The sequence below is a fragment of the Pararge aegeria genome, chromosome 4 (assembly GCF_905163445.1).
Source record: "Pararge aegeria chromosome 4, ilParAegt1.1, whole genome shotgun sequence".
NCBI lineage: Eukaryota > Metazoa > Arthropoda > Insecta > Lepidoptera > Nymphalidae > Pararge > Pararge aegeria.
Window position 1 is genome coordinate 10019385 of NC_053183.1, and position 18188 is coordinate 10037572.

At 35.9% G+C, this 18188-nt stretch overlaps 1 protein-coding gene across 1 annotated transcript; it reads left to right on the forward strand.

The window, feature by feature from the left end:
* The first annotated feature begins 1780 nt into the window (after positions 1-1780).
* LOC120637873 (cytosolic non-specific dipeptidase) lies at positions 1781-16948 on the forward strand. The gene is made up of 9 exons (XM_039909918.1): positions 1781-2202; positions 6527-6724; positions 7413-7674; positions 10128-10275; positions 11103-11203; positions 13414-13544; positions 14066-14188; positions 15243-15401; positions 16425-16948. The coding sequence occupies exons 1-9, from the start codon at positions 1795-1797 to the stop codon at positions 16476-16478; spliced, it is 1584 nt and encodes a 527-aa protein (XP_039765852.1). The 5' UTR covers positions 1781-1794; the 3' UTR covers positions 16479-16948.
* Positions 16949-18188: the final 1240 nt, after the last annotated feature.

Sequence of the window (18188 nt, forward strand, 5' to 3'; positions counted from 1 at the left end):
ATTAAGGATTGCCAAGATTAACATTAAAACAAATTTTGCCAACTTAGTTCATTGTGTAACTCAAGTGTAATTGCTCTATTTAAAAAAATACCTGACGCTTTCACTATGAATGTCATAAGTATCCTTTTAATAGACAAGGAAAGTTAAAAAGAAAAAATAGCAAAAAGAGGATAAATAACGGGCATATTTGTACTTCCTTGGAGAACACCTTGTACAATTTGCGGGTTATACGAGGATGTGTTTGAAATTCAAACCGACCAATGAGAATTTTATTTTTAAATTTTTATGTCGAGCTTGTTTTCTATACTTGCTGAATATAATTTATGAAAGCTTGTGAATCCTTATGTGCGCTCGAAATCTGTTTTATCGTTTATGAGTATCGCGCATGGCACAGGGGTTCCCCTTTGCTTGGCTTCATCTAGCATACGTTCAACTGAACTCAGACACCACACTTTTTACGCGTTAAGGTCAAATAAATTTTCTTTTAAAAATAATATGCTTTATGAGATTACAGTACGTGAGCCCTTTAGATTTCCACTTTGTTTTTGTCTAATATTGATTGACGCGTTTTCGATGAATAAGTTACACCTGTAGTGGGTGTGGCGCCTTAATTTATTTATTTACTAGCTGACCCGCGCATCTACGTCTGCACCAAATCGGTTATTACCGGTTAATCTGAAATACACTTAAAACTCGATTGCAGTACCAACTACTGAGTCCAATGAAAAAAAATACCATTGTATATATCGGAGAACGTGTCTCGCCATCGTTAGATAAAGATGCTGAGCCGCTGACCTAACTTGGGTCACCGGTTCTTTCGTTAACACTGTCCGTTGAAATTAAAATAAATATAGCAACAGTAAGCGGCTGGGCGGCTCGCGGCATTTTTCGTTATAAAATAATTTATTTGGATAAGGATTAGTATCATGATAGGAATATCACCATCTTTCGATTATACCAAAACCAAAGCTCCAAGTCGGTATTACACCTTTCGACTGCAGATATAGACAGATAGATATAAGTATAGGCGGTAGTATTCCCCCGGACGAGCTCTGTCAAGAAAAGCTCTGCTACTACCACTAGAGTAAGGAATTAAAATTTAAAAACGTAAAACCTAACTAGAACTAATAAATTATTCATAACACCGCACTTATCTTTTTGGTTGTTAACACAACTTTGGAAGAATTATAGTTACACAGTTTAGCTTCGCATCCTCGTACCAGGGCTCTGGTAAAAGCCGGTCAAATTATATATCTAATTTTTTTGTCGAGATATTTTTAAGGTCTGAATGTGTTACTAGTAAAGATATGTCGCCTTTCTGTGACCCTGTGTTATTCAAATTATTGATTTGAATTTTAGTTGCTATCTTCGTCAGGTAATAGTAGTAGTAGAATAAATTATTATAATTATTAATCAGATGTAGTCAGATAACAAACGCGGGGGTAAAAGATTCTAGATGAATAAGATATAGATAGAAAAATAAGGATTTATCAGTTAAGACTATATTGCAGCTTCCTAAAAACAAGAGTCCTTATCTGCATTACGTCGGTGGACACAGAGGATACACACACATTGCAAAACACTTGGGTTATTGTCATTGAAGAATCAAGAATACCAAGAACCAATACATCAATTTGCACCGCGCAGTGTTACATCAGCCCTCTGTTTCTTTTATTTTATCTTTGTATCGAGTCTTTAAAAAGACAAGTACCGATATATTAAGGCTCAAGGTATTAAAAAATACGGATGTCTTTGTCAGTGTCACTGTCACTGTCAGCTGGAATTATAATTGAAATGTCGCCTTTGAGTAAAACAAGAACATTACGACGAGTTTTATACGGTTGTAGATTGCCGGTATTAGCCTCGTCATCAAATAATAAATTCCGCCCCTTTTGTTATTCATACTCAGTTAGTCACAAAGCAGAGCCGAAGAAAATGGCAGCTGAGAGGGTATTGCCTCAGATATTTCAGTACGTCGATCAGAATGTAGAATCTTATAAAAATCTTCTAAAAGAAGCAGTTGCAATTCCGTCGGTTTCGAGTGACGCTAAACATCGCGATGACTGTGTCCGTATGGTAGAGTGGATGAAGGAGAAATTGAAAGAGGTTGGCGCGTCAACGGAGCTTAGGGATATTGGCTTTCAAACACTTGAGGGTAAACAAGTGAAACTACCCCCTGTTCTTGTCGGTGCCTTGGGAAATGTAAGTTATTAGAATGCATTTTAATTTAATGTTGCAGAACATTAGAGATTTTATATATTTTACTAAGACTTATCAGAGAAACACAATTCACTGAAAGTCAGTGTTGTTAAACTTAGGTTATTATAGCAAATTAAAATAAAATACCTGCCTATTGAGTGGTTTATTTTATTCTTAGATCTTTTTTGCCAAATAAGAGTCCATGTTTATTGGACCATTTTAGTACTGATTAGTCATTTTCGTAAGTTTTGATTGAAGATATTAAAAGAGGCAGTGATTTTTGGGGACCAAGATCAAACCTCAGCATGCACCTTTAACTTTTCAGAGTTATGTGCATTTTAATTTTAATGATTTCAATGTCATTTTCTTCAGAGTTCGCACGCAACAACGAGATTCATGAGTATCTCGAAATGGCAGGTTCTGTAAAAAACACAAAGAACGCCTAGCTAAACACCCCAACCGTCTTGCTAGCTCACCATTAGTAGCTCCACATATGAAACACCTAAAACAAGCTGATGTGCTAGACAATTGACGGACGGTTGAGCGATGGTTCCCTCGTCTGTAAATGCCAATAACTCACCCAGCACATATGATTATAGTCTTGCGACTGATTGCAGATTTGTAACAAAAAAAATTTATTATTAAAAAGTTATTAATTTTATATATATTTTTTTTTTTTTATATTATTTTTTATTTTTTTTGAATTCTTTTATTTATTATATATTATCATAAAATATTACAATATTATGTCGTCAAATAGTATAGATAGTATAGATACTGATATTTTTCTGTCTATGTCATCCAGTGATGATAGTTTCCACAGTACATCACTTCATCCTCTTGATGTTACACTTAATTCTAATTTCTCAGATTGTCTGAAAACCTTTAATGTTATCCATATTAACGCCCAAAGCATTCCGGCTCATTATCCTGATATGCTTGCGTCTTTTGATTCCCGTAACTTACACGCTATCCTAGTATCTGAGTCTTGGCTTAAGACTAGTTTACCCTCAACATCCTATTCACTGCTAGGGTTTCGTCTTATCCGAAATGACCGTGTTGGTAAGGGAGGTGGTGGAGTAGCGATCTATTTAAGATCTTACATTCCTTTCTCTATCGTTAGTTCGTCTTCACAACCTCCTCTACCCGATGCGGCTGAGCACTTGCTTGTGGAAGTTCTTTTATCCCACACAAAAATCCTTCTTGGTGTATTTTATTGCCCACCCTCTGTCTCTAACTACTTTCATTCTTTTGAAACAGTATTAGAAAAAGAAGTCCCCTTGTACAGCCATTCTATTATTATGGGAGACTTTAACACATGCCTACTCAAGGATGACTATCGTAGCAAAAAGTTAATGACTGTAGTGGAATCCTGTAGTTTGACTGTCTTGCCCCTTGCTGCTACGCATTACTCTCCTGGCTGTACTCCCTCTTTTCTTGACCTTATTATGGTCTCTTCTCCGGATTTTGTCTTCAAGCACGGTCAATGTCCTGCTGATGCATTTTCATATCATGATTTAATTTTTCTTTGCTATAAAATACGTCCTCCTAAAGCTAAATCTAAAATAATTCTCCAGCGTAACTTTGGTGGGATTGACAAGAGTCGCCTTTGTGATGATGCCAGTCTTCTTGATTGGACTGCTATCACAGATGTCGACTCGATTGATCGTAAGGTTGAGGTATTTAATACTTTGCTAACGCAGCTTTATGATGCACATGCTCCTATACGACCGATAAAGATTAAGCATCTGCCAGCGCCATGGTTGTCGGATGAGATAAAAGTCGTAATGAATAAAAAGAATGCGGCTAGATATAAATATAAAGTGAAAGACTCGGAAGACAACCGTGAAAAATATCATAAATTACGGAACCGCTGCAATACCATGTGTAGAGATGCTCAACGACGCCACATTCATAAGTCAGTTGAAAATGGTGATACCATTAAAACATGGAAATTTCTTGAGTCGCTTGGAGTTGGTAAGTTATCCAGTCATACTTCTATTAATTTCGATATTGATCTCCTGAATAAACATTTCTCTACTTCCGATACAATCGATAGTGTCGATAAGGAAAATACTCTTAGACTTCTTTCTTCTGCCTCAACTCCAGACTTTCCTGCCTTTAACTTCAAATCTTTCACTGAATGTGATGTTAAGAAGAGCATTATGTCCATCGCCTCGAATGCTGTCGGTACTGATTGCATAAGCCGTAATATGATCATTCCTATTCTTGATGTTATTTCTCCCATTCTAACTCATATCTTTAATTATTCAATCCACTGTAGTAAATTTCCTGATGCATGGAAAAATGCACAGATTATTCCTCTTCCTAAAAAGACAACCCCCGAATCTTTTTCGGATTTTAGACCTATATCTATTCTACCCTTTTTGTCAAAAGTTCTTGAAAAACTAGTTTTCCAGCAACTGAATCTATTTCTTAATAAACATTCCCTTCTCAATCCTTTGCAATCGGGATTTCGTCTTGGTCATAGTACGGTTACAGCATTAGTTAAAGTGACCGATGACATTCGGCTGGCGATGGATAATAAGCAGGTTACAGTTTTGACTCTGCTTGACTTTAGCAACGCTTTCAATACTGTTGACTATGACATTTTGCTTAGTCTGATGTGCTCTATTAACATATCTCCATCTGTGATAGACTGGTTTCGGAGTTACCTCTATGGTCGTCGACAACGCATTCGCTTGGATGAGTCTATGTCTTCTTGGTGTGATGTTACGGCCGGGGTACCTCAGGGTGGCGTGTTATCTCCCTTACTCTTTGCTATATTCATCAATTCCATTACTCAAAATATATCTTCTCTCTACCACATGTATGCAGATGATATCCAAATTTATCGCCACTCAAGCATTGAAAATCTTGGTTCTGCTGTCTCTGCTATAAATTTGGATCTTGGGGTTATTTATGAGTGGAGCAAGCAATACGGTCTAAAAGTTAATCCTGTGAAGTCTAAATCAATCATCATTGGCAGCCCTGGAATGATTTCCAAAGTTGATGGACGTAACTTATGGCCTATTCTATATAACGGTGTAGGTATACCTTTTTGTGCTACCGTTAAAGACCTTGGCTTATATTTAGATCAGGATTTGTCTTGGTCCACACATATAAAAGAAATGAGTAGACGTATGTTTGCCACCATGGGCTCGCTGCGACGCCTAAGATCTATTCTCCCAATCCCGACTAAAGTTATGTTGGCACATTCCCTCCTTCTATCTATTCTTGACTATGCGGACGCAAGCTATCTTAATTTGACTGAGGACCAGCTTAACAAACTTGAGCGTCTCCAAAATCTTGCTATTCGGTTCATATTTGGCCTACGCAAGTATGACCACGTATCTGAATTTCGACAAAAGCTCAAGTGGCTCCCTATTCGCCGTCGCCGAGATATGCATGTCCTTTCACTTCTGTACTGTGTGTTATTTAATCCTAAAACACCTTCGTACTTGAAGGAAAAATTTGATTTTGTAGGATTGCCTGCTGATTTAAGATCATGTCGTATGCTGACACTTCACATGCCTTTTCACAAGACGAAGTTCTATAAACTCTCGTTTACAGTGCAAGCTATTGAGTTGTGGAATGCGCTCCCACTAAATATACGTGAGGCAAAATCGCTTGAAACATTTAAAAACGCGGTGAAAGCATATTATCTTGCACTATAATGACGACATTTATTATACCTTGATTATGTTTATTTTTATTATCTATATGTTCATATATGTGTATGATTGAGTATATATTAGTTTATTATTTTATATTTATTTATTATATTTTTCTTATTTGTGCAATTTTGTTTATGTATTTGTATTTAGCTATTTGAATGTACGTTTATAATAATTTTACACCACCTGTCCGCTCTCTCTCATCTTGTCCTAATCCAAAGGTTGCCTGGCAGAGATTGCTACTTAGCGATAAGGCCTCCTTTTGTATTCTACTTCTGTCTTTGTATTTCTTTTGTTTTTTTTATTTTCCTAACTTCATTGTGGTGTACAAATAAAGAGTTAAATAAATAAATAAATAAATAAAAAAAAAAATTCTTAAGAGTTCCCCACAATGCTCTCAAAAGTGTGTGAAGTGTACACAATTGCACTTGGTCTTGGTGGCAGACCACAACCGCAACAGCCTTCTCATTCTGAGAAAAGACCCGTGCCCTGTAGAGTCCTTGTAATGGGTGGGTGAAGCCCTTTCTCTTAAACTATGGCTTACTAGTTTAGTACTGATAAATTATGATAGAAAAATAAATAGATCCTGAGTAGCTGCATTACTATTGTAAAAATAAATATAAAATTCATTATTGTTTTGCTTTACACAGGATTCCAAAAAAAACACAATCTGTATATATGGCCATTTAGATGTCCAGCCAGCTCTGAAGTCCGATGGATGGGATTCTGAGCCTTTCGAATTAGTGGAGAGAGATGGAAAGTTATTTGGAAGAGGATCAACAGATGACAAGGGACCAGTGTTGGGTTGGCTGCATGCTATAAATGCTTATAAAAATGTTGGTTCTGAGGTAAGTGACCTATTGATTTTTTTTTATTTCACTACAGGCTAGCCCTTGACTGCAATCTCACCTGGTGGTAAGTGATGATGCAGTTTAAGTGGTAAAAGGTTATGCTGCTAGAGGAAGGTTAGTTTAAACCTATTCAGCTAAAGGATATGCAAGCTACAGGAGAAGGTTGGTGCAGTTCTTCCAGGTCTTACTTAAATATGTGATCTAGGTACTAACAGTGTGGATTGCAGTGTAGGGCTAACTTGTAGTGGAATTAAATAAAATAAGAAAAAATGGAGCTCATAAGCTGTGTGGCACATCTTGTGGGTCTTCTAGTTTGTGATCAATTTCATAGGGCTAGTGTATCTTAGGCTCAACATATTCAATCATCACTCACATCACTGGTGTACTTTTCACAGGCTATGTGGAAAGTGGCTGTTTAAAATTATATAAACTGTATATCATTTGACATAATGATACCTGAGTATGAGTTTCCAGATTCCAGATTCTGTGATGGTTTCCTTGAATTTCTTGGTTATGATAGTGGATTGAAATGAAGTGAAGCTTATTATTTTATATTTCTTTCTTCTAAGTTTGTTTGAAATTTTTGAGTAATATTATGAAGGAATTTACAGTTTGCATGCCTATACTTGTATTTATTTCATGTTTATAAAATGAGTTTTAAATCACCCTATTGGTTTGTCTACAGTTGCCAGTAAATTTGAAGTTTGTATTTGAATGCATGGAGGAGTCCAGCTCACAAGGACTTGATGAGTTGCTATTGGAGAAATTAAAGCCCGAAGGTTTCTTCGATACAGTAGACTATGTGTGCATTTCTGATAACTACTGGCTGGGCACCACTAAACCCTGTATCACATATGGCTTGAGAGGAATTAGCTATTACTTTTTGGAAATTGAGTGTGCCAAAATGGATCTACACAGTGGAGTTTTTGGTGGAACTGTGTATGAAGGTAACTGAATTAAATGTTTGTCACATGAATATGGCTAGACATTTGTTTTACACGTTTTTCCCCAGATAACTTCAGCTTTTTTTATGTTTTAGTTCAACTGGGGTAGGATAGTACAATGACAAGATGTTCTAGATAATATAAAAGCAATTTTTGCTTATACACACCCACGTTCACACGAACACACATGCATAAATGCGATTTCAAGAAATTACAATTAGTTATGCTTCTCTACTTTTTTGTGTTTGTTCATATAAAAACCGAAATATTCATAAAAATATATAATCAATGCTCTAAATCGAATCATATCTTATCATATATAATAACAACCGCACAGGCGCGGATCACGCAATACCTTTATTTTGAATCTCTTTTACTACTCTTTATCTCTTGCTATAAAAGGCAAGGTATATGAGATAGTCTTTTTTTATATTCTTGTCTCTATTTTTTTATGGGGCAAGATACGTTACTGTAGCTTATTTATAAATAAGGTTTGTTCTGTCATAATCATCATTTAAAATAATATAATCAAAGCTTGAAATAGCAGAACACTGATAAAATGTATGATGCAAGTTGCAATCAGTAAATGCAAACAATGATTTATATTGTTCAACAGTAATACTGACACCTGTTTCAGGTCAAATGCTGTTATAATTTGTTCTTTATATGTAGGTTGACTGGAACATTATAAATATTAAAAATAATTTCTTTCTGTTACTATATTATTTTACAGTAGTAGGTATGAGTCAGTGAGCAGGATGTTTTTATCTGGTTATCAACTGTTTATCACCACAATTATTTATATTTGTTCTCTCAATCGGGACTTACTAAACGCTTCTATTTATTTGTTGTGCAACAAAATTCATTTTGATGAACAATATTTATTTTAATTTTAACTACCTGATTAACTTACTTATATTTATTATAAATAACAATATTATTATTTATATAATTCTGGCGGTTTTACTCTCGTAGCTATGGGTCGTAGCAAAATCGTACATAATAGGATATGAACCGCTCGGATACCTTACTCATAGACGTAAACTTAGGGAGGCTTTCTATGCAGTCACTGAGGTGCATGAGGTGCACCTGAGTGACCGCAGAGAAAGTCGAGCACAAGGCGCTTGCCAGATTGTTTGATTTTTTATTATATTATAAACTCTTCTCATTGCGGGAGTCCCGTGTCCTGTAGTGGGCCGGTAATGGGTTGATAATGTTGATGGTGACGCCTCAGGTTGATGGAACAGGGAGACATTTCACCTTGCATGCTCTGCTTAGTAATGCAGGTGGGTGAACTTCTTCGTTCGTACGTCCCGTAGTATTCCCAGAGGACGCTGGTTTGATATTTGATGGAATAACATGTTGTAAAGTGCAAGGTTAAGTTATCTATATATCTTCTCCTGTTCTTGATTAAAAATATCTGAAAATAATGCCTGTTACTCGCTGAGAATGTAGTTGTCTAAAATCGGATAAAAAGTACAATTCAATTCATTTATAAAACTGTAAACATTATTGAGTAGTAGATTATAGATAGGCATATGAACATTACGCCCCTTGAGGCATTGCAATATGGTTGAAATTATATTAAATTGTTTTTTTTAATTTTATATAATATTAAATTTATTTGGTGTGAGTCAGAAAAAAAGTATAGTTAAATTTGTATTTATGTTAAATTTAATTTTTGTCAAGAATATTATAATAAATTATAATCATAAATAAATAAATATACTACGGCATTACGCACATCGATCGCCATCTAGCCCCAAAGTAAGCGTAGCTTGAGTTATAGGTACCAAGATAGCTGATGAATATTTTTATGAATATGATACACATAAATACTTATAATATACAGATAAACACCCAGACACTGAAAAACAATCATGTTCATTACACAAACATTTTTCAGTTGTGGGAATCGAACCCACGGCCTAGGACTCAGAAACCAGGGTCGCTGCCCACTGCGCCAGTCGGCCGTCAAACAACACACTGAACTCAGCTTGTTTATCATAAAATGTCAGAGCGTAGACGAATCTAGCTTCTGTTCGGGTACCCTTAAAGTCTTCTTCAGCTTGTTCCTAGATAGCGGTGCCACCGTATAGCAGACGTTATATTGTCAAAAAAATAAGATTGCTTTTTCTATAGAGCGGTGTTCGATATCGTATAGTCAAATAGATGTGTCTATGCATTGTTGTGATGCTATGTTTAAGAAACTTTGCACTTTTTTATTAATAACGGTGTTGCAACTTAAATCATGTCATAATGGCTTATGATTTACTACTTACATAATCTATTAAAACTGGAGTCTGACGGTATAAATTTTTCATTATCCATTACAGTCTATGTTTTTCTACGTACGAGACCCATTTATAATTAAAAAGGCGATATTACGTTATTTGATGACCGTAGTATGGCGGTACTGCAAAAAGTTTAACTACCATGAAACGTTTAATTTACAGCAATGTCAGATTTAATATACCTTATGAATACTCTGATCGACAAAGACGGCAAGATTCTCATAACAGATATATATAAGTCGGTTGCTCCGTTGCTAGAGACTGAAAAGGAACTTTACCATACAATTGATTTTGACCCTGAGGCATACAGGTATGTTACTTTTGTAATATCTTCTAACATGAGATTATACTCTTTGGTTGCTGCGAATACTTAGATATCAAGTTATCACATAATCAAATTTTCAGATAGTTATTTTTGTACTAAATTGCTAGTTAACAAATATGATAATATATTATCAAATGATTCGAAACGCAGCAAAACTGATATTGAGATAAAAAATATTATCTTAATTCTCCATCCATATATCATTTGTTCAATAATTCCGATTGTTAGATATAATCTGTCGTTTGGTATCTGTTTTGCATTTTAATAAATGAACGTCCATTTATTTGTTTGATGGAACATGGTTCTTATAAAATTTAGACCCAGGCACACCAATGTAGTCAAGTATGAGGTCCCGAGATCAATATTCCTTGATTCGGTTGATAGAAGTAGTATATCGGATCGGCAATTCGGATATTGATAGGGTTTCGGCCGTGGTGGTAACCGATTAGATCTATGGGCTTTATATAACTGCGATTTCCAAACAGGTTAGCCCGCTACTATGTGCCATTGCAGTCAAGGTCTAATCCAATATAGGAATAAAAAAATGAGCAACTATTGGCTCGGCTCTGCCCGCCCTCCTATTCAATCACTTTTCCGACAGTTGCTAACCGTTTTATTTTAATGTTTCTCATTTTAAATATTGAGATGAATATTTAAGAAAATAATCTTGAAACGAAAATTGTGAATACGTCAAATTTTTTTTACACCACGCCTGATGAAACCGTAAAACCGTTGTAGTCCAAGAAGAAGCTTTAACTAGACTAGAAAGCCTAAGACTTGTTTGATGGTTAATGATTAAAACTATCTTTCAGAAAATCGATAGACGCCTATAAGCTACCTCACAATGCAGTTAAGGAGCAACTGTTAATGCACCGCTGGAGGTATCCGAGTCTGTCCCTCCATGGCATTGAAGGTAAGAAAATATTGTCGGATCGGATATGTATAATTTTGGTGTAATGTTTTTTCAAAAAAAGTTATCAAACAAAGTAAAAGTGAGGACATCTACATATGTTTGCGTGAGAAATGACAACTGTATTCACGATATGTATTTATTTGTGACATTTAAATAAACTTTACTTAACTTGATAATGCGTTATAATAAAACTTTCAGTATATACCAAATTCAAATTCAAAATCATGTATTCATGTAGGCCTTTCACAGGCACTTATGAAGCGTTCATACATATTTGTTTACATAATTGTAAGGGGATGGTCAGTGGCGTGCATAGAGGGTATGCACGGGGTATGCAGATGATATAAAATGAAGAAAAACTCCCGTACGAGTTATAAATACTCAAGGGAAAGCTTTCTTTAACTCTTGCAATGCCTATCCATAAGTTATTAATAACTCTTACTGGAGATTTTCTATAGTTTATATCATCTGCATACCCTGTGCATACCCTCTATGCACGCCACTGGGGATGGTGATAACTTCGTTCGCCAACTTAAATCTAAAGCTACGAGGGTTCCAAACGCGCCCTGGTTTAAGAAGAGCCCACTACAAACTTAGCCGGGTAATTTTTTTTTGTTATCACCATCTCACAGTTAATTTATATTAAGCTATGAAGTTAGATCAATTCACACCCAAGCTTTTTTATCGTTTAAGTAATCCTTAATATTATAATAGGATTTTTCTGTGAGCTCACGGTTTATATAAACATTGAACTTATTGAGGGAATCACAAAGATACAATTGCCCTTGAATGAATTTGCAATTTTGTGTAGTAAACTGCACCGTAATGTAATACCTTTTTCTATTGTAATTGTCTTTTTTCTACCAAAACTACCAAGGCTACCTAGAATAAGGCGAAAGATAAAAATTTTGAAAGATTTTTATCTCCAAAGAAATATAATTTCTAACGCGTGGACACACACGTTTTTTTTTATTATGTGTTCTTGACTGACACTTACAAATATCTCTAGTATAAATTACTAATTAAGAATAATTTAAATGGCCAAAATACTCGGTTATGTCTAACTATGTGTAGTACATAAAGTAGGTACATTGAAATTATCGTAACATTTAACTTGTAATTTTTTCTATGAATAAAATTTTACTTAAACCTGTGAGTCAGAAATATGGTCAAGAATAACATATCTATGTTTCGCTGTGAAGAACTACTTAAATTATTAATAGTTTCAGTTCTTTCAATCTCATTTAGCAGCATTCAGCGCCTTGAAGTAAGACCGCCTAGAAAATAGAGTAGGTCAAATAAATTGATCTCAATCTTTAAACCAACAACTTGTTATTTATTCCTTTTCATTATATCCATAGGCATTGCCAAGTTTTCACTAAACGAAGTAAAAATTGTTTTCTCTTAGAGAATTAAACATAATCTTATGGATATTGTTGTAAAGAAGATAAAATAACTTTCTGAAACCAGACAAGTATGCTCAAAAAAAAATCATTAACGAACGTTTCATTGGAAAAATTTTCTATTATATTTTTTAGGAGCCCTCACAATGAGGCCTTTTTCTGTTACATTCGCTGAATTCATTTTTCTTGATGTCATATGACGTCAGTTTTTTCATTTCATGACATGACTGTGTAATACTCAATGAAATATTACTGAGTACTGTCGTAATTACATAACAACAAGAGAAACAAATTGTTACTATAAAATTAACCCACACATACGAACTGCGTTTAACTGCATTAGAATTACGACATCGAAAAAGTTGTAAGTCTAAGGTTGATATTTATTCTAATATGCTCATAGATTATACTTTTGGAACATTACATCCACACTGATGTAATTTTCCAAACGAGATGATGAATGATGGGTAGAGGTAAAATCACCCCCATCGTTAATAAATTACAAAAATAACTATTGGGCGGCCATGCTATCAGACGACGCGTAGACCACATGGTACGAATAGCCCTGGAATACCGATAACGAATCGTGGGTGAAAAAACCACTGCCCCTCGTTAACAACGGTCCAAAATGGTCTGAAGCAAAATAACATAAACCGCCTAGAATGGAGGAAACTGACAAGAAGAACCGACCCCGAATGGTGCGAACAGGCGCAGGCAGATGATAAAGATTAATAGTATTTAAGTGAGGCCCATAATCTTTTGACACATATAAAATAACCAACAATAATCAATTTTCTTTAATTAAAGGTGCCCACTTTCAAACGGGAGCGAAGACTGTTATTCCCGGAAAAGTGGTCGGTAAATTCTCTATCCGCATAGTGCCAAACCAGGAGCCAGAAGAGGTCGAAAAATTAGTGTTTGACTACATTAATGCAAAGGTACGTACTAAGGGACTTTTAATGTCATCATTATTATCAGGTCGCTTATGATAAATAAGCGACCCTCTAAAGGACCCAGGTCTCCTCTCTGAACGAGAAGGGTTTAGGTCATATTTCATACGCTTGAGAACGTAATTGAGAACTCTCAGGCATGCAGGTTTTCTCACGATTTTTTCTTTTGAGTGTCCTAGAGTGTGATGAGTCTCATTAAATTTATAGTTTACTAGATGTGCCCTGCGGCTTCGCCCGCGTAATTTTGGGAGGCAGCGTTCTGCTACATAGTCACACCTGTAGTCATATTTGAGATTTTGAGATTTTTTCATAAACATTTTTTTTATCTTACGTAATTTTTTTTTTATTGAAAGTATACTATATTATTTCTAATACCTCCAACAATATGTATAAAAAATAGAAGAATGAAGATCGGTTCAGTAGTTTTTGCGTGAAAGCGTAACAAACAAACTTACATTCACATTTATAATATTAGTAGGGATTGTAGTTTGCTTTAATTTTTCGTTCAGTGGGCTGAGCGTGGATCTCCTAACAAGATGAGCATCTCAGCGCAAAGCGGACGTGCCTGGACTGAAGATCCTGACCACCCTCATTATCAGGCCGCCGCCAGGGCCACAAAGCTCATTTACCAGGTATTATTGAGTCTGTATTACAAAATAAGTAATGCGTCTGTTCTGGGACGCTGAAGGTGTAATTGTAGACATTTGTTTACTATACAACTTTTCAGTATGTACGTTTGTTTTTATCTCCTACAGTTGCGAAAATTTGTATTATTATTTATTGAAGTAAAAGTAAAGTTTTTATTTATTGATATCACTTTCACATTTTATAAATATTTTCATTTGTGAAATAGAATAATTGAGAGTAGAAAATTGAAGGTTAGATCAGCACATGTCAATATAACCTTGTCATTGAATATTATAGAATGTCGCAACCGTCAGAAAATTTATTAATAAATAATAAATAAATTTATTACAAAAGCAATAAATAAACAAGTGTATTTAGAGGTTATGATATTTGCCACTAGCTGGCGCATAAATGAAGAAGCGTGGAGAATATGACATATACTTACGACCAATCCAAATTATTATTTTTAAATTGCGGAAACTACACAGTTGTCTGACGTAAGCGTTACTTCCATCAGAAAAATATCTGAGTTACTTCCTATTCGCCTCTTAACAATTATTCATTGTAAAGTCAACATCTCCTGAGGATTCTCCGGTTTCGGAGCGAAACGTGCGTAGAGGGTACATTGCCGAGGATCTGTTTGGTGTGGAGTATACGGATTGAAGTAATTATAAATAACACCATACAGACTCTCCTGCTGTTCGCAGATTAGAGCAAATTAGGCTTAATTTTCATAATATATTATGGATTTCCGCAAAGTAACGCCTGCTTCTATCCAATGTAATTACATTGCAAAAGCTGGTTAAATCATTCGATATAGATGTAGGTAGCGCGATAATGTAGGTCCTACGGAATTGTTGCTCTAATCACTCCAAACTGCCCCCCTTTTGTATTGCATTGCAAAAGCTGGTTAAATCATTCGATATAGATGTAGGTAGCGCGATAATGTAGGTCCTACGGAATTGTTGCTCTAATCACTCCAAACTGCCCCCCTTTTGTATTGAATCGCTAGTAGCGGGCCACTAGTAATGAATAAAATATTGACTTGTTTTTATACAGACTGACCCGGACATGTCTCGCGAAGGCGGTTCGATTCCCGTAACGATCACCCTGCAAGAGGCCAGCGGGCGTAATGTTCTGCTGTTACCGATGGGCGCCGGAGACGATATGGCTCACTCTCAGAACGAGAAGCTCAACGTGCGCAACTATATCGAGGGGGTAAGTGTACGGATTACATATTATATGGAATCTATATTATTTCTACTTACGTAATGGTTATTTCCATTCATGTACTGGACTTTACGGTGATAGCCTTGTGTGTAGGAAATCGGACTCTTCTTCGTAGGAACCGATTTCGGATCCTGGAACGTACCTCAAAGTTTCTGAAGTACACAGACCGAAAACTTTTTAATATCACTTGTTTCAAATATGAAGGAAATCGTCGTGAGGAAACCTGCACGCCTGAATGGATGGATTTTGTGAAAGATGATAGGCGTTTAAAGAGTAGCTCCCAAGATGCTAGAGTGACAACCACGCAACTGAAGTTATGGTAAATCCCCAACTTAAGTGCTACACGTAGAGAGCCGCTAAGACACAAGCGGATTATGACCATATTCTGGAAAACCCTATAAACGGTCTTTGTCCAGCAGTGGACGAGCATCGGTTGAGATAATGACGAGTGTCTGAGTTACTGAAAGATTTTCTTCGAACAGTCCAACTCCTCGACAACTATATGATATGTTATGATTGGACTAAATTTCTTCATTAAATATGCTCCGACTGGTACAAGAACCTCAGAGCAGGTTCTTAGAGGCAAAAGGGAAGATTGTTTTAATGTTGTCGATTTTTCATGGTATACCCACGTATGTCAGGGCATTGAGGCTAATGCTCGTTTTTATAAGTAACGCCTAAAGAAAGAAGATTCCTATCCATATTCCGATTTAATTATTTAAAAAAAAACGAATTTATATTTTTAAGTCAAGTGTTAATTTAAGAGTCCCCTGATTTTTACGACCCGCCGATTTGCTGTCGTAACTTTAGTAGGCGCCTAACGGCCATCATTAAATAAAAGTTAGTGAAAGGCTTTTTCTCTAGGAATCACCTAAATCAACAGGCTGATAGTTCCCTAGGTTTAGTGAAAACGGACATAAACGTCCTTAATGCCTTGTACTCACTAAATACAGTTTTTGTGAGTTAAAACTTAATACACACATTATTTTATTAATTTCTTTTCGTTTTCAGATCAAACTGTTCGCTGCTTATTTGTATGAAGTTGGAAAACTGCCAAAACAATAGTTGCAAATGGGATATTTACGAATTATCGGCGTTAATAGTTGAAACTATTTTAACAATAAAACTATAAATATTAAACGTAAATATTGCGTTCATTTTACATGTATTGCAATAACTGTTCTTTATTATTTAACGTGTCAGGGTTTCTTTTACATACCATGGAATGTTACGAGTCAACACAGAATGTAGTTAAAACATGTTAACATTCCTCAATAAGTACAATTTATACCTAAACATTTTTTGTAACGACTTCGATAAAATAATATTTGTTAATAATAATAGTGCCTTAAAGGAACAAAGCATAATAAGTTAAAGTACTATTCTTAGCTTTAAAATGCGCCTAACTATTGTGAATTATAAATAATATGTGTTTAAGAGGTCTTGTCTATGAAACGTCTATTTGTTTTGATTTACTTGCATACTTTTAATTATTATTTTACTTTTCTTAGTTGTACTTGGTATTTTATTTTATTTTTATTGAAATATAACATGAAGATTCCATCAAAATGTGTTTTCTTGTTGACTCATAACCTTTGAATTGTAAAATCAAAGGCCAAACCGGCGGCGCGACATTCGGAAATTAATTAATTGTTTGTCTGGCCGACGTTGAACCTTGAAAAGGTTTAATATAATAATAATAATACTGGGCACCCAGGTGAACGCTGTTGGTTCACCTGCGTGCCCAGTAATGGTTGTAGCACAGATAATGCGGCTACCATTTTTCCGTCATATTCCCTGAGTCGCCTCGTAAGAAACCCGCGGACACAGAAGGGATGGTGACAACTGTATTCTGATCTGCCGTCACCACCAATAAATTATGGAACCATTATAAAGCTCCGAGAGCCATAGGCAGTGGTGTACACATACAGGGTATGCATCCCTATGCATACCCTGTATGTGTACACCACTGAGATACCCTTAAGCGGACAGATAATATAAAATGAAAAAAATCTCTGGTACGAGTTATGAAAAACTTAAGGATAAACATTGTAAGACTTATAAAAAGCCGACCCTTAAGTTTTTATAAGTTGTACAGGAGTTTTCCTTCATTTTATATAATCTGCATACCCTCTATGCACGCCACTGGCCATAGGACGTTGGTTCCATAGTGCTGGAATGCAAGAAGACCCAGTACTAGGTGCCGCTGCCGCTGGCCACAGGCGTGGAATTTGGAAAATCCTATGAAATCACTATGTCCAGCAATAGTTCGTCCATGGGTTTTTAGTAGTAGGAGCTTTTTGTGACAGAGCTCGCCTGGGAAAGTAATACCGCGATGTTTTGTGCCGTCAAGCAGCGTTTTTATATTCCGGCCTTAGGGGCGTATCTGTCGGTGTAATTACAGGCGCAGAAGGCGTAATACCTACGCCGCATGAATAAATGTATTTTCTTTCTTTCTTTCTTTCTTTGTATACTCCGCGAAGTCAGCCCTGTTGGTCTGTTTATAAGCGATAGTTCTCCGTTTAGCATCAGGTCGGACATAACCAAGCAGATTGGTCCTATGGCTCTTAAACGCGATCAACTCTCAGGTCCAATAGTCAAAACATACGATGTTATAGTAATATCTACTGCTTTAAGCGATGATAGTAGTTTCTCTTCTTTTATTCCACGTAAGCTCTTTTCTGCTCTCCTGGTAAGTGATGATGTATTCTGAAATGGTAGCGGGCTAGGGCTAATAGTCTTAGTGGTAACTAACCACGGCCGAAGACGCCTACC